A 26,253-nucleotide genomic window follows, 5' to 3' on the forward strand; every position below is an offset into this window, starting at 1 on the left:
CAATTAAAATCATTAATTCTAAGAACAAATAGATGAATTTGATTATGACTTTGCCTTTCAACTAACAATTGACACGAAAGCTTCTGCATATGTAGGGTCAATTGAGTCTACACCGCCAAGCTCCAGAGATCAATTTCAGTGTGGTAAGTACTGCAAAAACCAGCAGTCCTGCTAACTCACTTCCTTTATTTCTCTTCCTTTGTCTGCGACTCTGCCTTCTAACTTTCTTCTTTTATTTATTTTTTGTATGCAGGTTACAGAGGCGAAACATTAAGGGTGAGGCTTTGTATTTCTTTGCTTGGCATTTTGGATTGGTGGTTTAAGCTTTGTATTTCTTTTTGGAAGTGGTGGTGGAAAAGTTTTTATACGGTGGAAGGAGAAAAGCAAGGCAGCAAGGGAACTTTTTATGTGATGGTGCTACGTTTGGAGGAAGAGAATGTACTGCATAGGTTGTGATATCGGAACTCGGCCGTTCATGAACGATCCTATGTTCCAATATTTAAAACCCCAGCAGCCATGTGGCATTAAGACGTCAGCCGTTCATGAACGACCATGTTAGTCTTAATTCAAGGGAAGATTGCTCGGCCGTTCTTGAACGACCATGGTTGTTTCAAAAGGGTGTTGGTTGTTCATGAACAGCCCCCTTTTGCTTGAAGAAAACCTATTAATTCCCTGCCGAAGCAAGCAAGAGCAGCATGGTGCAGTGTATACCTGAACTACTCCTTCTAGCTGCTTTGATTTCGCTCTCTGTTTTGGCAGAGTCTTGGCCTCTTGTTTGCTGAATATTTCTCTCTTCTCGCCGTGTGTCTCTCCTTCTATGTTATCTCCGGTGTTGCTGCCTATATATTGTAGTCATTGGATAGGTGTCACCGGATAGATAACTACTTGTATTTTGTATTTGAAATTGAGTAACAAGTCTATCCTTATCACTTGTTATCTTCATGTATATCTGAACTAGCCAATCTGTTAAACAACAGAACCTATCCTTGACGTCTATCCTTATCACTTGGTCAAAGATATGTGACAAAGCTTATCTGCATGTATTTCTTTTTTCTTTGCCACGGCAGCTGTATATATGTAGCAACCAATTTTCAAATTTTTATTATTATTTTTTTTTTTACGTCTCAACACCGGTGAGTGAGGAAGTGTGATATTAGTCGATGCAATATTTTCATACGGACATCAATAAATCAATCTTTTCACACACATGTCGCTTAATATTTTCATACAGATATCAGTAAATTAAATATTTTCACACAGATATCGATCAATGTTCATACAAATAACAGTCACACAGATCGCCCACTATTCACTATTTTTTAGTGTTATTTTCACCCTCTGAGTCACCGGCACAATTTCCAAACTGACCTGGGTCACCAAAATCACTTTTTGAGTCACTTTCGTGACCTGCAAACTGACCCAGTGACCCAGGTCAAACTGTGCCAGTGACCCAGAGGGTGAAAATAAACACTAAAAAGCAATGAATAGTGGGTGACCCAACGGATGAACTTGCTCTTATAGTCTTATACAGATATCTGCAAATATAATTTATTTCCCAATTGATCATTATTGAAATCAAAATTTGTTAATTTATATACAAACTTCTGTATATATAGTTGTTGTCATGGATATCCGTGTAGGTTAAGAAATACTAATTTAACATCTTACGGTGGGTTCTCTTTAATCACACATTACATACAATTATAATAAATATTCTTGTGATCCCAATCTAGCACATTACATAGAGTTGAACATGGAGAAGTTGGGTGATAGGAAGGTTAAACAGAGTTGTCCAGAGAGTATGAAAATAGTACATATCTTTATTCAGTATTGGCTGTCTAGAGTAATCGATAAGGAGAAAATAATTACTTTTCGACGTGAGTATCGAATGATTACTAGCAATCCTTACGAGCAATTAATGGGAAGCATCACATTTTGAAGCACGATCCTTTGTGGATAGTAGACGGAGCGTATCGAGGTTATGAAGAAGTTGGTAATGAATATAGTTCTGAATGACGATTACTTTGATACAGTAAATTTTTGAGGATTTGGGTGTTAGTAATTTGAGGATTTGAACACTTTCTATTTCAGACTAATTAATCGTATTATTTGAAGTACTTCGGTGACTGCAATTGAATATGGATTCGATTCAAGGATTGAATGATTATTAGCAGTCCTAAAAGCAGAAAGATACGGATTTCTAAATGCGAGTTGCAATGTTATAAACTTTGAGCAGCATCTAAAGTAAAGCTTGGATTCCGGGTAAGGTCTCTCAGGGAACCTTTTCTATTTAAAATGTTAAATAGCATTATAATGGAAATCGGTGAATTGTGTGTCATTGCTTGAATTAACTCTCGGATGTTATCACTCTGTATAGTCGATTAGTTACTTGTTAAAATGTTATCGCTTTCTCTAAAAGCATGTGCTGGTTATCAAATTACGAGTTTTGGTATTCAAATTGGCATACATAATGCATAGAGAGGAATTAAGAGTATGTATTTGAAAGTGGTGTATTTGGAAATATGTGAGAGTTCGATGTTGAGATCGAAATGAGATTGAAAAGAAATGAATCTTTTTGTGTAGTTGAGTTTGACGTCATGAGGTGTTCAGGATCTATGTTCAGCCCACAAGTGCACATTGAGGGAAAGTATGCCTTTTCAACCACGAGTGTTGACAAAAAGATCTCATCGGGTTTCCGGTCTAAACATCATGAGCAAACAAGATGACTAACAAAAGGGATATGTGGATTAAGTTCTTATTGGTTGTAATAGGTTGTTAGATCATATGTTTGAAACATCTAGGGCCACCCTCGGGAGGTAAAATGCACGGTATGGGACGTGTAGGCTCTCTTGTTTATAATATATGGACTATCGGGTACTTAAGTGAAGTTCATAATTTGACATACATGCATAATTTATTATTGTTAATAAGGAATTGGTTGATAACTTGTTTGTGTAATGTAGTTAAGAATAACCTAAAGAGGTTTGGCCTTACTAAGTGAAACTCACTTCTATAGATTTTACTTTGTTCAGGGCGTTTGGCACTTTTATCGAGAAGACTAAGTGAGATGTTACTTCTGTTTGTGAGAATTGAAAAGGATTACAGAAGACAAGAGTGAGTTAGATTCGAGAGCAAGATGTAATTTCTCTTTAATTGAGTTTTGTTATTTCAAATGTTACATTTTGACGATTTCTGAAAATGTATTTGGTATTGTTTTTATTTTGGTTATACTTTTCTATCGTTGACACTTCGAATTAGGTGTTAGGTACCAAATCTCACCTCCAACTAGTTCGGGGCGTCACAACTTTATTGTACGAGATTCGAATTTTTAGATATTGATCAGAGAGTGTTAATAATGAGACTATTAGTTATTTATTTTCATGTTGTGAATTTGAGTTTGGTTGTTATCCTTAGAGGATTGGAGAATGTCAAAAGAGGATTGGGAAATGTTAAATCGACGAGAATCTTGAATTACAGGTATTAAGGTTCCTAAATTGCAAAAGTAGGGTTTAGGGGAAATTATAAGTGAATTGGCTTTATTAATTTTTAAAGTATTTATCGATTTTAAATTTTTTTCCTTTTATTATTTATTCGCTGCCAACCTGTACAATACATAGTGAGCCCTTGAGTGAGCAAGATCCCAACAGGCAGCGGGCATAGTTGTGAAGCTTGCCAGTGAGTGGACATTTGATTTTAATTAAATTATGTATGCAGCACTGATTTTCGAGCACGAATTTATTTCGAGATTTAATATATTTGAATCATTATGATTTTATCGTTTATCGAAAAATTGAGTTTTTCAGCATGACATGATTAGGAGGCATTTGTATATGTTGTGTTGTTGCATGCATGCATTACCTGGTCGGCAATACCCTACATGTAATAGTTTGGTCAGCAGTACTCTCCTGAAAATATACTGGTCGGTAGTAGCCTCTAGAATATAAATTTCGGTCGGCAGTACCCTCCATTGCGTCATCTAGTCGGCAGTACCCTCCAAATGACATGAGGTAGTTAGTCACAGTACTCTCTAACTATCTGTGGTTAGTCGGCAGTACCCTCTAACCACCGCCTCCTAGACTTCGGTCGGCAGTACCCTCCGATACATTATCTAGTCGACAATACCCTCCAGATGACATGAGATGACTAGACGGCAGTACCCTCTAGTCATCAAATGTTTTTGTACTTGAGCTATTGACTTTAGAAACAATGAATTTAAATGATTATTTAATTGTACTGCATGTCAAATTTAAAGATAAAAAAATGGGAAAGCATTCACCTTATTTTAATTTCTTAGTTAGTTCCTTTATTTTCGTTCACTCACTCTAACAATTTTTAAATGTTTTTTCCTGGGCTTTTCAGTTCTTCAACTTCTCAGATTTCAAATTTGCCGAGGTCGAGTGTAAATGCTTTGAGTTATAGGATCCACCACTTTTGTTTTGATTGTAGGTTATTACTTAACCTACTCCTGTATTATATCGGCTTAATTTTATAGAAATGCTCTAATAACCAAACCTAAGCTGGGAGAATGTGAAGTACTTGAGAATATGGATGTTGTGGTTGTACTAAGATGAATTACCATCCGGAATATTGGAATGTATAAGTTGTTGTTATAATGTTGGTTTAACTTTTATGTCCAGGTTTGTTAATTGGGTAGTCAACTTTTAAGGGAAATTCGGCCAAATTTATTGTAAAACTTTACCTAAGATGAGCCCCGCAAGCCCGTTTCGGGTTTTAGGGTGAAATCGGGTTCGAGTTCTAAAACTCTCTCTCTCTCTCTCTCTCTCTCTCCCAACTCCCATTTTCCTTCTTCTTCTTCTTTTCCACAACCCTCTGCAACTCCCAACACTACCTCCCACCCTAACTCACAATATCTCTTCTTCTTGCACTTTCAAACCAAATATTGTATATACTGCATCAGTGATGGAGGAAACACACAAATGAGCCGATGCTCCGCAATCCTCTTGAGCTGAGCTTCCTCACCTCCCTCAGACAGTGGAAGTGTCGAAACCAATGCATCAGACTACTTGGCTGCTTTGACAAGATCCACGCTCATCAGCTTGGGCATCGCAAAATTGGTGGCATCATCAGTCGAATTCGGGTTTGGGTTGGGTTCGACGACACACTCTCCGGCCAAGTCCACTCCATCTTTAATGAACTTCGAGTGGTTAGTGTGGTTTAGATTTAATAAACCCAGAAATTTGACCTTAATATGGCTTGATTTAGAAAAGAGAAGGGGGAGCAGAAGAAGAAGAAGAGAGATTGCTCCTTACGAAGATATGGTCAACTTGAAGACATTGCTCCTCCATTCGCATTACTTCAATTCTCGAATAATGGCTTCCATTGTTGCATCGAAAGTTGTCGCTTTGAAGCCCGCCAGAATCAAATTCAAAGCCGGCGGTGATGCCAGGGCTTGCCATTTGAAGTAGTGGTCATTGGTTTCGAGTATGGTTAGATCAGGTTGGAGCATTGGCCTTCGGTACAGATCCAAGAGCTCCTTTACTCCCTCCAGTGGTGTGAAGGCTCATGTGGCCACGCTTGAACAAGCAAGTACAGAAGTCAAGACTCAAGAGCAATCCAAAATGGATGGATGGATGGTTGAAATTTATGTAACTTTTATTTTTTTTATTTTTTTAAAGAAAGAAATAAAAAGGTAAATTGGTCATTTACCTTTTTTTTGTCCCCACATGCTTGTCACTTCAATTTTTTAACAGAGCCGTCACGGAAATTAGATGGAGCCATGTCATCGATTTCAAAATACGACTTCAGGTATCGCATTGAAGAGTTGTGAGTGTGAGTATCAAATTAACTTTGCCACCAAAGTTCAAGAACTGATGGTGAATTTTTCTTTTTCATTTATATTTGGTCTCTACTGAATATCATTTTTTGTTAAACAGGTGTTACATTTTAATTGTTTTTAACCTTGTGTTACTTTGTTATTCAGGCTACCTTAGAGGGTACTATTAACTTATTAAGCAATTACATAATGAAAAGGATTCAATTATACAGAAAGTGGTACTCTATTTTGCTTTGAACTTTAAGTACTTGAATGAGACACGGTATTCATTATATATTGCCCTATTGGCAAGGTTTCAAATTTCTCCAAAACTGCTGAAATTTTTATTGAAATTTCTATAATTTTGAAGTACCGAAACGAAATTCATATGCTATATCATTTCCGTCAGGAGTTTCCTGGAATTTTCCTCGAAATTCTTAATTTCTGAAATATCGACACACATAAATATATTTAAAAATTCACACCGAAATTTTGTCCGAAATTTCTTTGAAATTTGTATTTCACCAACAATGAATTTTTACTTCATACTTTCATAAAGAAAATATGAAATTTTGATTATTTATTTATTTATTTATTTTTATTATTATTATTTTTTTTTGCAAAGAAGTTGAATACAACAAAAAACATTTTTTCTTTTATTTGCTACAAAGTTGAATGCTCTAACCATAACTACAAAGTTGAATGCTCCAACCACAACATGATTCCCTTTTTGCTTCGTCTCAAATGTCGTATGGTTCATACAATGAAATACCATATTGGATAATTCCACAACATCCGATATATGGATTGCATGTGGGAAGAGATCAACACACATACAATACCCATGTGATGAAATACCAAAATCATTTACAAAATTCATGTATTTGGAAGCAGTACTACTAAATGGAAGCAGTTCAACCAACTAGATTGAAACCACATCATAGTAGCTTTTATATTTCTTTTGTTGTATTTGTTCATTTTCATTTACGGATTTTTGGTATTACGTCCCCTAACCCCCCACCCTGCTCCCGTTGTAATTTTCAAATAATTAGTAAAAAAGGGGTGATGATCAAGCCTCCCACTGGGTTCCAGCCATAAAAAAAAATGTAAATCACATTCAAATGATCAATATACAGCACAATTATAATTACACATAGATAAAAACACTAATTTAGCAACCTACTACAGTACAAGTTAATTACTCGTCCATATTAAATATCAAAATTCTATTATAATATATAATTTTAGAGAGGTTCCATTGTAAATAGGTTTATTATAGATTAGTTTAGTCTATGTAAAAGTTTCATTCAAAAATATCATTTTATAAATGCAATTAATGTGATTTCTTTATTTTTAACTGAAATTTCCATCGAAACCGAAACTTTCTCCAAAATTTCCTTAAATTTGAAGTACTGAAACCGAAACCGAAACCGAAATTTGAATCCTTGCCTACTGGTCACCTCATTGAAATTTTTCTTGAAGAATTCTATCTTGTCGAGATCTTCCTTGAAGGATTTTCATCTTGTTGATATCTTCCTCAATGGTTTCGGTCTATGATCAAAAGGATTTACCTTATCAAAATCTTTCTCGATGGGTTTCATTATACTTGGCCTCAACGAGATATCTTCTCCTTAACGACATATCCCGTCCTCGACAAGATATACCCTCCTTGACAAGATATCCCCTCCTCGATGAGATACCTCCTTATTGAGTTTTTAAAAATATTCTCAAATTTTTTACCTCACACTTCTGTTAATGCCCACAAATCAATTCTTGGCATGAAAATTATACACGACACAACCCCATGTTGGCACAGTTCTCTGCAAACAGAGAGAAAAAATTGCTCACAATATTGAAATTGAAAAGCTTGTGAAATCTCCATATATGCACATGTATATGAGAGAGAGAAAGATACAAAAGCATCATGAAAATGGACGACTGCGAAATAGGATCGTAAATTGTTTAAAAATTAAAGGAGATCCAACTACTGATTTTAGAGGTATGAATAGAAAAAGAAAAAGAAAAAAAGACTTTCATTGATTTTATTGGATGATGGGTATTATGGAAAAATTAGAGAGGTGTAGATAGTATATTGATAATTTATAAAAGTAAGTTGGAGGTCTATTATATGAGGAGGTCTAAATGCCAAATTTTGAATATGAGAATAGAATCTCCCTTTCAGTTTTCTTTTGATGGATCAGTGAGCTATGAGTTTGAATAAAAGAATGGCAATACAAAGTATACAATACACCCAGTATAGTAAGACCTTATGTTTGGCAACTCACCCTCTCTCTCTCTCTGGCAAGTCGGCAAAGTTACTACTGTTTCTACAACTCCTCACCTCTTGGGTCTATTTGTATTGCGAAATGTGTTTGACCATCCTCGGGGTGGTTGTAAAAGTAGAGAAGAAAAATATGCATTTACATAAGTGTTCGATCACTACTTGATGCTCGTGTTGTCCATGTCGTCATTGCAATATTGAAATTTACTGATGGACCTAAACAAAAGCTTTATTAAAGTATGGTTGGTCTTTCCCGCACTTCATTAAAGTTTTTTTTTCAAAGAGAAAAAGCAATAGAATTCATTTTCAAAAATTATAATTCTTATGAAGATGCAAGTAGAGGTACAATGATTTACCAAAAAAAAAAAAAAGTAGAGGTACAATGACACATCCATCGAAACAATACCGTCAACGTAATTTAAATGACATATATAAGAGGCACATTCAAATATCTCAAAAACAACGACAGCCACACACAAAGAAACTGAGAAACGCATGCAATTGAGAATAACTAGCTTAGCCAGTAAACTTCACTTATGCCAGTTAACCCGAATGTTGTTTGCCGAGCTCCACGAGGTGAGAAACAAAGCGATAATAGCTATCCCGAAAGCCAAAAGTCTCCAGGGGTTAGAAAACTTTTCAATCTTGAGTAAAGCCAACCATGTATACCGTCTCAGTTGGTAACGATCATTCACCTGCTTGCAAAGAGCATTATATATAGTAGAATTTGTTATGCGAGAATTTGTTGTGCGGGATGTCCTTGTAAAGGTTGCTGAAGAACTTACAACCATCTTCGTCACTCATCAAGTTACCTATTACTTTTTGCTTGCAAAGTAATTCCATATCTTCCTTTGAAGAGATGAGGTTATCCATAAAGATGGCATAAGATTTAACGTCGTTTGAATAACCATGGTAGCATTGCTCGATTGCAATGAGGTTCCTGAATAATGTTTCCGATGACATTCCAACGTTTAGCAGTGGAATCTTAAGAATCCCATTCCTGAAACACCCGCCCGTTTTGAAATGGATGTCCATTATGCTCTCCTTTTCTACGCTTTCGAATTTAATATCTGCCTTTGAGAGAGCGGTTGCCGTACGAATTTGATGTGAATCTGGGTCAATGGTAGCTTCATGAACAACTTTATTGTTTCTCTCGTGTTTGTTCCCAGAGTCAACTTCATGTTTTTCAGGGTTGGACATAGATTCTTTTCCAGCCGCTTTGGTCCCTGATGGAATTACTATGGAATTTCTTACCAGATCAAGTATGTGCAGATAATCAGCATCACAAAAACACTTTTTTCTGCGGAGATGCTTATTATAAGATGAGCAACTTTGCTTCAATGATGGTAGCATGCTGAAGGCTTCAAGGATGAGAGTAGAGAGGAAGGCTTGATTAGGGTATTCTTCAATGATAAGGCTATACAAACTGTGGATAACAATTAACAAACCAAGGTAATTGATTTTCTAGGAGCAAAATGTCATGGCATAGGAAATGAAACATACAGTCCATGTTGAACACTGGGTCATCAAAGGCCCTGAGTTTCGGATCGTTACACTTCAGAAACAGTTGAATTAGGAAGCAACCGTCAACTATCATCATGTTGATGAACTCTTCAGAGGAAATATGATCATCAAGTGGTTCTGCATAAAAAGCACGCGCTCGTTGATCAAATTCGCCTTCATTCTTTTGATCTGAGAGCTTAATGACTTCAGCAGTCAACTCTTTCAAAGTTTTCTTCATACCCATGAGAATTTCTTTCAAATAGCTAGCTTTCACTCGTTCCATGAGTTGGAAATATTTTTCGCCATTGCCTTCTTTGCCTCCTTTACCTTCCTCCTTGCCTCGATAACTATGAAAAGGTCCGATTGATGCAACGTCAGGTGTATATGCTGCTGGATTTTGTCTCCAGAGCACGTTAGGAACTCTGAAGATGCATTTCTTGCATTTCTTGCTTTTCTCGAGGTCATCGATAATATCGATAACTGTATGATCTCTACCACTTCTATGATTTGCGGACATGAGTGCTATTACTGATCAATCCCCAACTAATCAGTTGGATCTCCTGAAAAGGTTGAAACAAGTTGCAATTAATGGAGCATATAATCAAATTATGTAGAAATGAAAACGAAATTAATAAAATACAAATTGCATGTAATGAGTATATATACACCATACCTAGCTAGCAATGAAAAAAGAAAACATTACTATATACTGTACCTAGCCGAGGGAGGGTTGAGAGAGAACTTTGCAGTAGATCAGTGGTGAGAAGGGGAATCTATAGATATTGATTGGGTTTGGTTTGGGTTAGAGTGGTTTTTGCAGCAAACCAGTTCCTTTTATAACAGGATGGATGGATCTACAAATTAATTCTAGACTGATGAGGAAGTTGTTGTAAGTATCTGTTGTTTAGTTAGGCATTGAATAATTGAAGTTAAGTTGATCAATACATGCAGCTGCGAAGGCCTCGAAAACGTGACTAAAAGTCTGCTTCTTTAATAGTCGAATTAATTACTCTTCTGTACTAGAAACTATATTCTAAGCCGATTGTCTGTGTTAAAAATTTTACTGATGTGATCGTAAAAAAATTATTGACCAGCACTAGCACCGTAACTTTCATAATAATTTAGAGATTTTTTTTTAATTATTATTGCAGGTTGTCTGTGTAAAAAATATCCAGTTTCATAAAAAAAATTAATTGGTAGGGCTATCAAGTTCTTTTTTAAGAAGTTGGTAGGGCCATCAATATTAATCATACTACTATCATAGCATGGAAAAGTGGCAAGTGACGTTGGGTTGTGACGCACGAGGGAACAAAAATGTTCACAAAGGCAAATGCCACCTGTTCAGATCAAAAATTTAAGTGGCGGTTCAAAGAACACGTGATAATGTCAAGTGCAATCAGAATCATTGAATATGTGGGACAATTGTTTCGTACCCTAAAATGGCCTACTTAATGATGATGTAAACTTTATCTGTTGCTTAATATATGTAATTAATTCTTCTCAAAAAAAAAAAAAAAAAAAAAATGGCCTACTAGGCTGGTCCATATTGATTAATGTTAGCTTAATCACATTTTAAAATATCACCTGCAAATTCTTCTTCATCAAAAAAATAATAATATCACCTCCTTTCAAAAAAATAAAAAAAATATCACCTAAATTTTTTTCAATCTGATTGGCTGAGCTTCCTCCTTATTTCTAGACTCTTCAATAATAAAAAAAAATAACATTGATGTCCGCATTTTCATTGTTTCTCTCTCTCTGACGGTGATGATCTTTGTCAATTTGTGTTGGAGGATTACATTGGCATCTGCATTTTCATTATTTTCAATTTTGCTTATTTTTGGTTAATTTTGAGGCTTTTTGGTGCGAAATTATTGGACTTGAGTCGAATTTTGGCTATTGGAGCAAGTTTTCCCAATTGGTATGGCAATGGATTTGGCGACAATGGCATGCGGTGACTGCTTCTTCTCCAACTTGATGCTCAGCTTAAGTAAGGTTTTGTTTTCTATTTAGAGAAAATTTCACAAATGGTCACTCAACTATGACTCATTTGACACTTCAGTCACTAAAGTTTCAAATATATCACTTTGGTCACTCAAGTATTACACTGTCAATCACTTAAGTCACTTTGTTAATTTTTTTCATTTTTTTGGGAAAAACTCACAAACAGTACCTGAACTACGGGCCACTAATAACTTTTGTACCTCAACTTCAAAAACTATCACAATGGTACCCAGATTATCTAACACGACCTAACATTCATACATGCTGTCCACTTCGCCGTTAACGGTGTTAACTTTGCAAGGGTAATTATGTCATTCCACTGTTCATCTCTCTTCTCCTTCACACCATGGGTACTGTTCTTTTTTTTTTTTTTTTTTTTTTTTAATTTTTAAAAAAAAAAATTTTCTCTCCTCCTGCAAGTGGAAGGAGAAGAGAGATAAATAGTGGAAGGACAGATTTACCCTTGCAAAGTTAACACCGTTAACGGCGAAGTGGACGGCATGTATGAATGTTAGGTCGTGTTAGATAATCTGGGTACCATTGTGATAGTTTTGAAAACTTGGGTACAGAAATTAGGAGTCGGCCATAGGTTGGGTACTGTTTGTATTTTTTTCCCTTAAAAAAAATTATAAAAAATACTCTTTGGGTGACTTAAGTGATTGATAGTGTAATAGTTGAGTGACCAAAGTGATATATTTGAAACTTTAGTGACCAAAGTGTCGAATGAGTCATAGTTGAGTGACCATTTGTGAAATTCTCCCTTCTATATAAGCATTTTTGCGGGCCTAATTATTATTATTATTATTTTTTTTTGTGAGAAGAATTGAACTCCTTATTGAACCTAGTGTTAATCCAATTCCCAACCTCTCCTCACCACTTCGGCAAGATAGAGTTTTTATCACCCACAATATCTAAATTTTTGAGCACCAGACAGAATTGTACCCAACTTTTAAAAGTTATCAGAAAGGCACCTAGACTTTCAAAAATATATCAACTAAATACCTCCGTCAATGGGCCGTCTAATATAAGGGCATATGAATTATTTGACCCAATTTTGAATGAAGATTACTTATTTAACCTTGAAAGGTCTGAAAATTTTCTCTTGCATTAATCTATCTATTCTTCAATTCCTCTTGAAATTATGCATTTACAACCTAAATTATTATTCTTTCCCATGACAGAATGCAGCAATCAAAACCCATCATGGCACGCAGAAGACTTTTTTTTTTTTTCCTCGTTCCATGGAAGCCTAAAGGCGTAGACAAAAAAAAACAAAAGGGAAAAATTCATGAATAGTATCCGAAGTAAGGCCCACTATTAATTTCAGTACACCAATTTCTAAAACATAAACTTTGGTACATCAAATATGAAGCCCGACCCAATATACATAGACGACGTCAATGACTCCGTCAGTTGGTTTTTCATTTTTTAGCCCCCTCTCTTTCTCCTCTCTTCTCCCTCCCTCACTCCCCCCAGCTGGTCCTCGTCTCATACATTATCCCTAGGATTCATTTATTCATCACCATCCAAACTCTAACTCTCTCCCTCCCTCCCTCTCAAAGAAGATCATATGGCTTTGTGTGTCCACATATATCCATACATCTTTTCTGATTTACATCTTTTTACATAGAGCTTTGGGATGGGGAAAGAAGGAAGAAGATTGAAGAAGATTAATTGATGAGAAGGGAAGGTTTTGCTTTAATAGTAAATCATCAACGTAGCCATGAAATGAGTTTCTGCTACTGGAGCCATGAAGCAACAAAAAATGGTTCAGCAGCAAGATGAGCTCAAAGAAATGCAACAGGGCCCTGTTCCCATCGAACCTTCAAGTAAACCCAATTGAAATTATAGTTGATTTCGAACAATTAAAGGGCTTCCCAATCTAGGTTACTGATCAATTTGGTTATAATGGGGTTTCTTGTTGGGATTCGTATGTTTGATTCAAGATTGAAGAAAGGGGTTTTCTTTTTCTTTCAATTGGGGGTTTTGTTTGTGTTGAATCTTGCGCAAGATTGTATTTTTTATATATGGGTTTTGCATTTGGTTTGGGTGTTGCAGCATCGGCGGTCAGCGTCATGGTATTCCCGGCAAACCTGACATTCACGGCAAAGCTAACATTCGACGGTCATGTTTGAGATCAGTTGTGAAGGTCGAGCAGTGGTCAGCGGTTAAAGGTGTGAGTTGAGTTCTGTTAGGGATTGGAGAAACTGATGATGAAAGGGTGGTGGTGCTGCATTGTGCAAGAGAGAGAGAGAGAGAGAGAGAGAGAGAGAGAGAGAGAGAGAGAGAGAGAGAGAGAGAGAGAGAGAGAGATTGTGCCCAGAGAGAGAGACGAGACAGAACTGGGTGCCTAGAGTAAGAGAAAGACAGAACTAGGTGCCCACAGTAAGAGAAGAGAGAGAAATGGGTGCTCTGAGTAAAAATTTGAAGAGACCAAATTACCCTTCATATTATGACACATGTCACTACAACTAATGGCGTCATTGATGTCGCATATGTTTACTGGGTCGGGTTTGGAATCTGATGTACCAAAGTTTATGTTTTGGAACTTGATGTACTGAAATTAATAGTGGGCCTTACTTCGAGTACTATTCATAGATTTTTCCCAAAACAAAAAGACAAATAGAAACAAAACAAACTAACTAACTAACTATTACAATTAGAATGAAGCATCCTATTCTACCAACACCAGAAGCATCTTCATTAAGAAGACGGCTAACATAAGCTGAATACTGGATTTGAGTCAGAACTTCAACTCCCTTAGCACCAAGGCTAATATTAACGGATGATTAACATGTGGGTGAAAAAAACCGGCTGATTAATTTTTAAGGAAAATGATAGAAAAGGTCATATTAGAATATGAAATGATAAAAAGATCACCTAATTTCCCACTTGATAAAAAGGTCTATAATGAATTGTTAGTAATATTAATTTAGTCCCTATAAATAATAAGGTGATGTTAAAAAATGTCAGTTTTTTATTTTTTTGATTCCCATTCTACCCTTAAAGCCAACTCTCTCTCTCTCTCTCTCTACCTTCAGTATCTTCTTCTCCTCCTCCGCACAGAGACACAGACCTCGAGAGAGTGTGAATGGCAAAGAAAAACGCGTCTTTGGAATCGGTGTACGAGTTCTTGAAGAGGTGACGACTCGCCGGTAATCGGATCCCTCCAGATCGTTCAGCTCAGCTCCTCCGCTTCCTCTCCCTCCGATCTCATCACGTAAGCAACATACCCATCTCTCGCCGGCGATTCGAATTTCAAAACCCTCGCTTATCCACTCTCGCTTGCTGCAACGTCGTTTCGAATCGGCGCGCTTTCGATACGCGTCGTCATCGTCGACTCCACTTCACACCACCATGCCTCGCGCCACCATCGACTTCTGCCTCCATCACCGTGATGACGGACCAATCACATCCCGCCACCTCGAATTCGGTATCTGCGGTGGAGAAGCCGCTGCCAATACCGGCTGTAGCCTATTTGATGAGTACGTAAACAAGACCTTGGACATGATTGAGGGTTTTTGATTCGGGTTTGTGATTGGTGGTTTTTGCAGGTATTTTTGCATTGGTGAGCGAGAAGGACAGTAAGAGGCATAATACCATTGAAGAAACTTAGAAATGGTCCCCAGGTCACCAAATTTGTATTCCTGTATATTTACACTTTCATCAATTTTCAGCTCAAGCTTTATAATCATAGCCAAGAAAGGAATGAATTGTTTAATGAGAAAAAGAGTTTGATGTTTATGTTGACTGGTGGTAATGGATTGAAATGGGTTGTGGGTGCCGTCAATTGGAACTATCTATATAGTGCTAATATACATTGTAACTTAATGGTTGGTTGCGATTCATGGAGCATTTTTGTAGCTTTAGATTTGATATACAATGTCATAGTGTTCAGTTTTTGTTTGTCTTATATGTTTGCAGACTTGGAATTAAGTTTAGTTCTGTTAGTGTAGAACAGTGAGTAAGAGTTTGTTTTTAAGTGAAATTATGTTTACCATAGTGGTTTAGATTATGGAAAATCATAAATGAGGAGAAAAAGAAGTACAATGATCTTGATTTCTACTCTTGCATCTTTGTAGGGATCACTATGAGCTGAGAAGAGTAATGGTGCTAAACATATTCCAATGAGTGAGCTGATGGATGGGTCTGAACCTACGGTTGAGATAAAAATAAAGACATTGGATCGTAAACCTATACTCTCAAAGAGCATAAAGAGGTACGTACTCTTGCAACAGCGGCTAATATGTAGAGAAATAGTTCTTAAAGAGGTATTATTATAGCTTTTGTTTGATTTAAGGAAGGTCTAGAGTAACCACATTCTTGAAAAGATTTAATGATTAATATAAAGAATCCCTTTATGTTTTAGCGATGTAACATGAAGGGTAAAGCTTCTCTTCTCATTGATTATGCAAAGGTTTAGAAAACAATTTGTGAAGATAGCACAATATAAGGGTATGAGTTGATCTTGGTGTTGTTTGATGTTAGAAAGGGTTTAGTGAAACATGAATTACTGTGAAGATAATACGTGGATGAGCCTCCTCAAAACCTCTTTGTAGTGCTAGATATGCAAAAGCTCAATTATTGGCCTTTCTGATTTCTACTATTGTCCGCAGAAGTAATTTCTTGCACGGAGAGCACTTCTCATGGGCGGTGTCATGAAGGTGCATATTGTGATCTAAATTAAATCATGCTTTGTTCTATCTTCACATTCTATTGATAATATTATGATTATTCTCTAACTTTTCACATATAATGGGATGCAGGGACTTGTTCATGTGACAGATTGTGGTATTTTTCTCAAGGTTAGTGTTAATGTTATTTTGAACCTTATGTCTGACGTATCCTTTTCTGGTCCTCCCCATCTCGCCTGCATGTGAAGTAAAATGATTGTTTATGAATTATAATATGCCTATGAATGAACAGGGAAACACTATTGAGCAATGGAGCAAATGTGTGTATTAAAGCCAATGAACCAGTCCTCGGTAGTATACTTTCTCATTACAAGTTTATGCTGCTTGCTAAGATCTGTCATGTTTGATTTCATTATCTGATGGTGTTCGATATGGTGATTGGTGGTTGTTTGGCTTTCAATGAGACAAGGATAACGGCTCCACCAACAACGCGGTTATGGATTGGATTCATGGCTCGAGTTACTGAACTGATTTTAGCAACTTTCTATTTAAATAGTCAACTTTCTGACTTCCTTGGGGGAGATTGCTCATGTCCAAATGAAGGCGGGTGCTTAGGTCTGCAAGGGACCCTGGAATGATCCAGAAATTATGAAAGTATGATTTTAGTGGAGTAAATGTTACTGTCACAAATATTGATACTTGAGATATCAATACTTTGAACTAATAGGTGGATGTATTACGGGCTTTTATTGCCAAAAAATTTGCATCATTACTCATATCACTTGTATTTTACAGCTTGTACATATGGGATTATTTCTGTTGATGGCATATTCACCCTTATTTCTGTTGAGATTATTATTCATTTTTGTTGTGGATGGGGGAAGATTAACCATGCGAAACTTGTTAGTTGTTATGTGATTTGGCTTCCATGATATAAAGGCGTAAAGTTTACTCCATGATATATAAAGTTGTTGACCAATATTGTAGCTGTAATGTACATATTAATGTACAGACAAGTGAACATGTATATGATAATTTTTTAGTGACATTCTATGACTTGGCCAGTGACATGCAATATGACATGGCCAATGATAATGACTTGATCAATTCAGAAGATGCCTAAAACTTGAATTGCTGTAAAGAGTCTATAAAAATAATGTTTCATTAAGAAAAACTAAACACAACAGTAACACGATAAAAAGATATAAAAACTAATTGATCTAATAAGCTTGAGTTTACAATTGGCCAGTGACAAAGCCTGTGACATAAATAGTAACTTGACCAGGAATTGACAGTAACTTGATCAGAAATTGACAGTGACATAGTAAGTGACATGCAACTTGCTTAGTGACATGGTCAGTGACTTTGTAGGTGACTTGAGGTTAACAGTAACTTAACCAATGACATAGCCAGTGACATGTGGCCAGTAACTCGGTTAGGAATTGACAGCGATGTCACAGGCCAGCTAGTGATCTGGTCAGTGAAGTTCAGTCACATACATTGTAAGTGACATGATCAGTTACATAATCAGTTACTTGGTTAGTGACATGGTCAGTTACTTAGTTAGTGACATGTGATTAACAGTGACTTGGCTATCAACTTATGACTTGGCTACTAACAGTTACTTGGTTAGTGACATAGTCAGTTACTTAATTAGTGACATGTGATTAACAGTGACTTGGCTATTAACATGTGACTTGGCTACTGACACTTACTTGGTTAGTGACATGGTCAGTTACTTACTTGGTTAGTGACATGGTCAGTTACTTAGTTAGTGACATGTGATTAACAGTGACTTGGCTATCAACTTGTGACTTGTGACTTGGTTAGTGACATGATCAATTACTTACTTGGTTAGTGACATGTGATTAACAGTGACTTGGCTATCAACTTGTGACTTGACTACTGACAGTTACTTGGTTAGTGACATGGTCAGTTACTTAATTAGTGACATGTGATTAACAGTGACTTGGCTATTAACATTTGACTTGGCTACTGATAGTTACTTGGTTAGTGACATGGTCAGTTATTTAGTTAGTGACATGTGATTAACAGTGACTTGGCTATCCACTTGGCTACTGACAGTTACTTGGTTAGTGACATGGTCAGTTACTTGGTTAGTGACTTGATCAGAGATTGATAGTGACTTGGCCAAGGATTGACAGTGACATAGTCAATAACTTTGCCAGTAACTTGTAATTAACAGTGACTTTACTAGTGATTGACAGTGACATAATAAGTGACTTTTCGTATGACTTGATGAGGTTAACAGTAACTAGGCGCTTAAGCTGGCCAATGACTTCACTAGCCAGTGACTTGGTCAGTGACGTGTATAACAGTGACATGCAATGTGACTTGGTTAATAATTCGTTAGTGACGTGTATGACAGTGACATGCAATGTGTATAACAACAGTATTTATCAATCAAGATGAAAATCACCCACCAAAAAGTGGCTCAAAATATCCAATTCTTTCCATTCATTTGCGATACCTGAAAACTAGAAGCAACTCCTAACATATGATAGCAATAGTAATAGGGGAGGGATTTTCACCAATTTGATTATGAAGCAAAAAATGACACCCTCAAAGCACAGAAACTCGAGCTTCAACTGAAAATCTAATCCAAAAAAGGTTCTGATGCTAAAATACAAATTTACCCACTAAAGCAACAAGCACAAATTTATTTGTCTACAACTAAACATTCATCAAATTGAAACTGAAACAAGTATTACATACTGAACGAAGCTAAACCCAGCAAGAGTGTGATTATCAGGAGTAATGAAGATTGGAGATAAGAGCAGAGCTGTAGCCATTACAGGTGGAGACAAGCTCTTTAAAAGCTTCCATGTTCTTGCTTTTAGGGAATTGGGTTGTGCTGTTGCTTCACTGCACACTTTAAACAATATGGTAGCAACATGAAATTAGGCATTCGTGCATTAGATGTAAGTGTCATATACTTTAGTTTTACTTCCCATGCCCAACAAACAAGATAATCAATCTACTTTACCTTACCTGCCACAAATTCATCAAAATGTGAAGAGTGATGTAGGGCTGGGAAAAGTACATAACCACATCACTACTCGAGGATTTGTTTATGAAACATGCAACTACGTACAAACCAAACTATAATAAAAGCAAACAAGAGATAAATTTACCATGATGCTCCCATATCTACTGGACAACCAAATGAGTAATCAGTATGAAACCGGCCACCAAGTCTATCTCTTGATTCGAGGAACGTCACCTGAAAAATGATAACGAGAATAATTTAAGAAGCCGGTAAATACAATTTTTCCATTAGTCAAGTTCATCAAGAGCATGTGAGACACTTACGGAGTTAGTACTACCACTTTAGTCATGGCCCTGATACTTTATGGACCATTTTACTATAACTAGACCTAAAGTCCGTCCTTTCTCACATATGATGAAACAAATCCAACTACAGTAATGTAGATAGCAATTCATGCTAAACCAACAAACATACCAAGAAGATGTCTGACCTGATTGGTACCTATAAGGCACATATGGAAGCCAGTTAGTCCACCAACAATGCATGCCCTGACTCATGGTAGGCAACAGTGCGGCGTTCAAGCTTGCTAATAACCTGCAAGTTCAAAAAACAAGCACAGATAAAGAGAAAATACTAGAAACTTCAGGGATCACACCAATAAGGCCTCAGGAATAGACTATCTATACTAGTGAGGCTAGGAATCAAGAAACTTTCTTCCCCTTCCACTTACAAGAGAGGATGTGGACTCCAATGATCATTAAGCATGCAAAATGAGTCAACTGAAGATTAATACTCAAATTATTTTCTTCTAAAACATATGTCCCTTCATGCAACACATATTATTATAGCAACCTGCTTCTGGTTTTGGTGAAAAGCTTCAAGATGTGAAGAGAGAAGAGCAGTCGATCGCCAAAAAGAACACAGCCATGGTAAAACACCAAAGTCAATCGGAAGCTGGCGGCGGTGGTTGGTGAATTTGGCTGGAGGAGGGCTCTGATTGGAGGCGGTAATTGTCGTCGGGTCCGAGCTCGAACGAAATCGGAATTCTCGAAGAGGACGCTGGAGTGGAGGAGGCCAAAACACACCATCAATTGCAGCCAAAATGAACTAATTGCCTATAACAAAGAAACACATCATTGTCATCATCAAAAAGAAAATCACACAGAGCAAGGAAGCAGAAAGCTTAACATATTTGAAAAGGCAGAAGAAAAAATCTATGAAAGTGAACGAGCTTTGCATCGAAAACAAAACTTAAAAACAGAGGATTCTTAATCGACGAAGATGAAATGAGAAAGGAATTCAGAAATTAGAAGGATTTCGATTAACAGATCTGAACGAGTGAGTGAAAAAAAGGAGAAAAATGCGTACTTGTGGAGGGAGGACCAACTGGAGGTGGCGGCGGAAACAAGATCGAAGGGGACGAAATTGCAAACTGCAATTGTCGAATGTGAAATTGGAGAGGCCTAGCATCTTGAAGTGAGTGCTTTCAGTGGCAATTTTTGTAATTATTTGTATTTTCAGTGTTAGGTTGTTAATAGGTGACCTTAATTATCATGGAGATATTTGTGCATCCTGAATTATAATAAAGTATTTCAGAATGACCTCTTTTATCATTAACCCATGAATGAAAGAATAATAGAGTTATATTAATAAAGATTAATCTCACAATAATATACTAAAAACAATATATTTTGAGTTTTTTTTTTTTTTTTCTTATAGTGGAATATAAAAAATTATTAGAAATCTAATCTTAAAAAACTAAGATTAAGAAAAACGTTGCAGAACTTAATTTATTTTAATTTTCTAAATAGTTAAATAAAATTAATCTTTGTTTGTTCAAATTAAGATTTTAAAATCGTGCTTTATAGTAAGTAAGCATGAGTACGGCCCGGCACAATATGGGCTCGGGCTATGGGTCGGGCCGAGCTTAATGTTTAAGTAAATGGAGTGACACGAGCCCGACACGATAATAAATGGGCTGGCCCAGACACGATTAAGCTGGCCCGGCCCTGCCCGTTTGCCATCTCTAATATGAAAATAGTTGGCATTGGCCTCTGCGATAATTTTTGTTCTCTTGTGCATCACAGCCCAACGTCACATGGAAGCAATCAATCATTTTGCTATGCTATGATTAATTATGGGGAGTGAAATTTGCACCCCCAAAATTGCAAACCACACCCCCCTTCCATTTTTTAAATAATATTTCATATCCCTCTTTTCATACTTCCTAAAACGCCCTCAGTCAGATTTTCTTTTTTCTTTTTGGTCTTTTCTTCTCTCTCTCCTTCCCGATCTTCACCAAGGTCCTCTCTCTCTCTCTCTCTCTCTCTCTCTCTCTCTCTCTCTCTCTCACAGCAATCACCGCCGTGCCTCACCTCCACCACCATCGCACTCACGGGCCTCCGACGACTCGAACTTAGCTTCTACGTCGACCGGCGAGGCAGGCAAGCCGCTCACGCCCCGACACCGGTAATACCAAGATCTGATTTGGGCACCCAAATCTGGGGTACACAGAGCTCTCTCTCTTTCCTTCCCTCCTCCAGCGTCTTCTCCGACGCAATATGGTCACACCTACAACTCCTCTCTTCTTGATTAATCACACATACAAGTCACAGTTCAATTTCTCTAAACCGAGATGAAGAGATGAGAGAGAGAATTTCTCTATGCTTGGTTGACTAGACGGCCCAGACCCATTCTTCAATCCCGCTTCGAACCAAGGCCGAAACTCACTCCAGTTTCAAGGAGTGAACGACTGGAACGCTGTCCTCACCGGCGTCACTGTTCCACCACAATCAGAGCTCCACTAGCAGAACACTAACTGATTTTTGGGCAGCACCCAAACACTCTCTACACCCAAAACTAATCACGTGCAATTCCTTCCCTCTGGTCGATCACATTTACAGGAATCAAACCGGCCTCCAGTTTCGTCTCGGAAAATTTTGGAGACCCGGAGACTTCGACCTGCTTCTAAGGTGTATTAGCTCTACCGGAGCGGATTCACGCGTCCACGCGCCACCACTACAGACATTCAATTGAAGTCCCAGACTTGAAACTCTCCAATTCCGGGAAGTGCAGAATCTCGGACTTGGGTCCCAAAGGTCAAAGCCACAGCCGAACCCAGTGATCTCACTCTTGGTCTCGGTGTCTTACTGATAACCTCGCTCTCTCTACTGATAACCTGTGGAGGTGGATTTAGAGAGCAGTGTGTGCGTGAGAGAGAGAGTGAGGACCTCGGTGAAAATCGGGAAGGAGAGAGAAGAAAAGACCAAAAAGAAAAAAGAAAATCTGACTGAGGGCGTTTTAGGAAGTGTAAAAAGAGAGACATTAAATATTATTAAAAAAATAAAAGAGGTGTGTGGTTTGCAATTTTGGGGGTGCAAATTTCACCCCCCTTAATTATTTGTGGCCCAACCAACTTCTCAGAAAAGTAAAATTGATGACCCCCACCAATTTTTATATATATATTTTTTATGAAACTTAAAATCTCTAATTATTATGATATCTATGGTCACGGTGCCAGGACCAGCAGGTATTAATTTTTTCACCATGGAATCAGTAAAGTTATAACACAAACAAAAGTAATATAGTTTCTAACTTCTTGTACTGTAGAGGTACACTCAGTTTAAAACTCAAATTTTGCTTGAATCACTATATCTAAATTCTTCCTTTGGTCTTTTGGTCTTCAAACATAATTCTTAAGAATTGTAAGAGACTCATTATTAATTTTGAGTTTCTCGATCATAATTGTTTTATTATTATTTGTAAAATAACTTACAAGATATCCGCACGACAATTATATTAATTAAAAAATGACTGATTTTAATAATAATAAAAGTAAAAAGCTTAAAACTACAAGACCACTAAAATAAGAAATTTTAATACAACTAATTTGATTAAAACGAACAAGTCACACCAGTCTGAAACTTTGAACTGGATTACAGAGGATAGCATTAATTTGACGGCGATCTCAATGTACTGTCATTCATGTGCTAGTCCTATATTTGGTGTAGCTACCAGTCATGGAAGATTAATTAACTCGACTCTGAGTCACGATTTTCGAGTTCTTCGCAATTGCAAGTATAGATCAACTTTAATTATTCAGTGCCTACCTAAACGACAAATACTTGCAACAAATTTCCCCATATCAGTCTAGAATTTCCAGATCCATCCATCTGTTTTTAAAGGAACTGGTTTTGCTGCAAAAACCACACTAACCCAAACCAAAACTCAATCAATTTCTATAGATTCCCCTTGTCACCATTGATCTACTGCAAAATTCTCTTCCCCACCCCCCCCCCCCCCCCCCCCCCCCCCCCCCGCGGCGGCTAGGTACAGTATATAGTAATGTTTTCTTTTTTCATGCTAGCTAGATAGATATGGTGTATATATACTCATTACATGCGGTTTGTATTTTATTCATTTAGTATGCATTTCTACGTTATTGGAATATATGCTCCATTAATTGCAACTTGTTTCAGGAGATCCAACTGATTCGGTGGGGATTGATCATATATAGCACTCATGTATGCAAATCGTAAAAGTGGTAGAGATCATACAGTTATTGATGTTATCGATGACCGCAAGAAATGCAAGAATTGCATCTTCAGAGTTCCTAACGTGCTCCGGAGACAAAACCCAGAAGCATATACACCTGACGTTGTTTCTATTGGACCCTTCCATCATTATCGACAAAAGCGAGGAAACGAGGACGGTAATGGAGGCAAAGAAGGCAAATGTGAGGAAGATTTCCAACTCATGGAACGAGTGAAAAACAGCTATTTGAATGAAATTCTCGCACATATGAAGAATATTACTTTGGAAGAGTTGACTGCAAAAGTTATTGAGCTCTCAGATCAAAAGAATGAAGGTGCCTTTGAGGAACGAGCCCGCAATTTTTATGCAGAACGACTTGATCATATTTCTTCCAAAGACTTCATTGAGATGATGATAGTTGACGGTTGCTTCCTAGTTCAACTGTTTCGGAAGTCTAACGATCCGAAACTCAGGGCCTTTGATGACCCGGTGTTCAATATGGACTGTATGTTTCATTTCCTATGCCACGACATTTTGCTCCTAGAGAATCAACTACCTTGGTTTGTTATCCACATTTTGTATGGCCATATTATCCACAGTTCGCATGGCCATACCGTAGATATAAACCCCGGTGAAGCTTCCCTCTCTATTCTCATCCTGAAGGCGCTCAGCATACTGCCCTCACTGAAGCATAGTTGCGCAACCTATAAAACGCATCTCAAGAAAAACAAGTGTCATTGTGATGCTCATGTTCTGCACATACTTGATCTGGTAAGAGCTTCCATAATTATTCCATTAACGACCATAGAAGAGAGAGCGCATAAAGCAACTGATAAAGAAGGTACATCCAGCCCTGAAGAACATCAAGTGCACACTGGGAACAAAGACAAGAGAGACAATAAAGCTGTCCATGAAGACCCAGATCAACATCAAATTCGTACCGCAACCGCACTGTCAAAGGCAGACATTAAATTCGAAAAAGTCGAAAGGGAGAGCATAATGGACATTCGATTCAACAAGGGTGGGTGGTTCAGGAATGGGATTCTTGAGATTCCACAGCTAAACGTTGGAATGTCATCGGAAACATTATTCAGGAACCTCATTGCAATTGAGCAATGCTACCATGGTTATTCAAATGAGATAACGTCTTATGCCATCTTTATGGATAACCTCATCTCTTCAAATGAGGATATGGAATTACTTTGCAAGGAAAAAGTAATTGGTAACTGGATGAGTGATGAAGATGGTTGTAAGTTCTTCAGCAATCTTTACAAGGACATCCCGCACGAGAAGTTCTACTATGTAGAGCTGTGCGAAAAAGTGAATGATTGTTACAGATCGAAATGGTTTACATGGTTGGCTTTACTCAAGAGTGAAAAATTTTCTAACCCTTGGAGAATTTTGGCTTTCGGGATAGGTATTATCGTTTTGACTCTCACCTCGTGGAACGCGGCAAACAACATTCGGATTCACTGGCATAAGTGAAGTTTAGTAGCTAGCAAATTATTCACAATTGCATGTGTTTGTCACTTTCTTTGTGTGTGGCTGTCGTTGTTTTTGAGATATTTTATTGTACCTCTTACATATTTCGATGCATATGTCGTTGTACCTCTACTTGTTGGATCTTAATTAGAATTATAATTTTCTCTTGTTTGATTCTGATAATGCACTGAAAATGAATTCTATTGCTTTTTTTCTCTTTGATAAAAAGAAAAACTTTAATAAAGTGAGGGAAAGTCCAACCAATCCTTTTGGCTGAACGTCGTCCCTACTTCTTTGGCATTTAGTCGTCCCGAAGACATGAAGATGGATTGATTTATATAAAGCTTTTGTTTGCGTCCATCTGTCAATTTCAATATTGCAATGACAACATGAACAATACGAGCACCAAGTACTGATCGAACACTCATGAAAACGCATATTTTTCTTCTACGTTCACAACTGCCCTGTGGTCAAACACATTTCGCAATAACAAATAGACCCAAGAGATACCCTCCTCGCAAGTTGTAAAACTGTAGTAACTTTGCCGACTTGCCAAAGAGGGATAGAGTAGTGAGTTGCCAGACATAAGGTCTTACTATCTATTGCCAGAAATGATGGAGCCAAACCACTTGATATACATGAGGACTAAGAATTAATGAATATGATTCCGAAAATTAAAGAATCGAACATCAGTTACAGCTGCTAGCAGGACCTATGCTTCCTTATGCCATCTCTTCTTCCTAGCTAGCTTGTTTCTTTGTCTAAGCTGTCAAAGATAACGGTTGTACATGTCACTACTTAAAGCAGAGAACTTATGAACGTAAAACTTCAAAGAATAAGAGTAATGCACATACCAGTAAACTGCTCCATTTTAATTGTGCAAAACTCCTAAAACCATCTCCTCCCTGCATCAACCTACCAAATTTTAAAAATAATTCAGAAAATCAATGCATGATCGCAAAGCTAAACTCTGGACCACCATTTATTTTTTTCAACCCAAAACCCCATTTGTTCATGTTCGATCAGTAAACTT

The 26,253-nt window shown here is 37.2% G+C and overlaps 2 protein-coding genes and 1 long non-coding RNA gene across 9 annotated transcripts; 2 read left to right on the forward strand and 1 right to left on the reverse strand.

Moving 5' to 3' along the window:
• Positions 1 to 14,558: 14,558 nt before the first annotated feature.
• LOC112196074 lies at positions 14,559 to 17,045 on the forward strand. 5 transcript variants are annotated; one of them, XR_005809027.1, is made up of 6 exons: positions 14,559 to 15,046; positions 15,116 to 15,210; positions 15,644 to 15,780; positions 16,178 to 16,225; positions 16,328 to 16,366; positions 16,488 to 17,045. It is a non-coding gene; the product is annotated as an uncharacterized LOC112196074 (long non-coding RNA). The 5 variants fall into 5 exon arrangements; XR_002934914.2 differs by having other exon boundaries at positions 15,116 to 15,190; XR_005809026.1 differs by having other exon boundaries at positions 14,559 to 14,994; positions 15,116 to 15,190.
• Positions 17,046 to 18,649: 1,604 nt separating this feature from the next.
• LOC112198265 lies at positions 18,650 to 20,758 on the reverse strand. Of its 3 annotated transcripts, XM_040518595.1 has the most exons (6): positions 20,574 to 20,753; positions 20,058 to 20,320; positions 19,696 to 19,799; positions 19,351 to 19,439; positions 19,208 to 19,246; positions 18,650 to 19,088 (listed from the first exon to the last, which is right to left on the reverse strand). In XM_040518595.1, the coding sequence occupies exons 1-4, from the start codon at positions 20,673 to 20,675 to the stop codon at positions 19,414 to 19,416; spliced, it is 495 nt and encodes a 164-aa protein (XP_040374529.1). In that variant the 5' UTR covers positions 20,676 to 20,753; the 3' UTR covers positions 18,650 to 19,088; positions 19,208 to 19,246; positions 19,351 to 19,413. The 3 variants fall into 3 exon arrangements, with proteins under 3 accessions (XP_040374529.1, XP_040374530.1, XP_024195122.1); XM_040518596.1 differs by lacking the exon at positions 19,208 to 19,246 and having other exon boundaries at positions 19,680 to 19,799; positions 20,574 to 20,758; XM_024339354.2 differs by lacking the exon at positions 19,208 to 19,246 and having other exon boundaries at positions 18,715 to 19,088; positions 20,574 to 20,733.
• A 2,748-nt stretch (positions 20,759 to 23,506) lies between these two features.
• On the forward strand, positions 23,507 to 25,403 carry LOC112198424 (UPF0481 protein At3g47200). The gene is made up of 2 exons (XM_024339548.2): positions 23,507 to 23,534; positions 23,684 to 25,403. The coding sequence occupies exon 2, from the start codon at positions 23,727 to 23,729 to the stop codon at positions 25,221 to 25,223; it is 1,497 nt and encodes a 498-aa protein (XP_024195316.1). The 5' UTR covers positions 23,507 to 23,534; positions 23,684 to 23,726; the 3' UTR covers positions 25,224 to 25,403.
• Positions 25,404 to 26,253: the final 850 nt, after the last annotated feature.

The sequence above is a fragment of the Rosa chinensis genome, chromosome 4 (assembly GCF_002994745.2).
Source record: "Rosa chinensis cultivar Old Blush chromosome 4, RchiOBHm-V2, whole genome shotgun sequence".
Classification (NCBI taxonomy): Eukaryota; Viridiplantae; Streptophyta; class Magnoliopsida; order Rosales; family Rosaceae; genus Rosa; species Rosa chinensis.

Bases quoted from the DNA above. Each gene is read 5' to 3' on its own strand.
- LOC112198424 (XM_024339548.2), top strand. From the start codon at position 23,727: ATGTATGCAAATCGTAAAAGTGGTAGAGATCATACAGTTATTGATGTT.
- LOC112198265 (XM_040518595.1), bottom strand. From the start codon at position 20,675: ATGCTAGGCCTCTCCAATTTCACATTCGACAATTGCAGTTTGCAATTT. The intron at 20,321-20,573 runs GTACGCATTTTT...TCTTTGTTATAG, and splicing joins AGTTGGTCCTCCCTCCACAA to GCAATTAGTTCATTTTGGCT. The intron at 19,800-20,057 runs GTTGCTATAATA...TTGAACTTGCAG, and splicing joins TTCACCAAAACCAGAAGCAG to GTTATTAGCAAGCTTGAACG.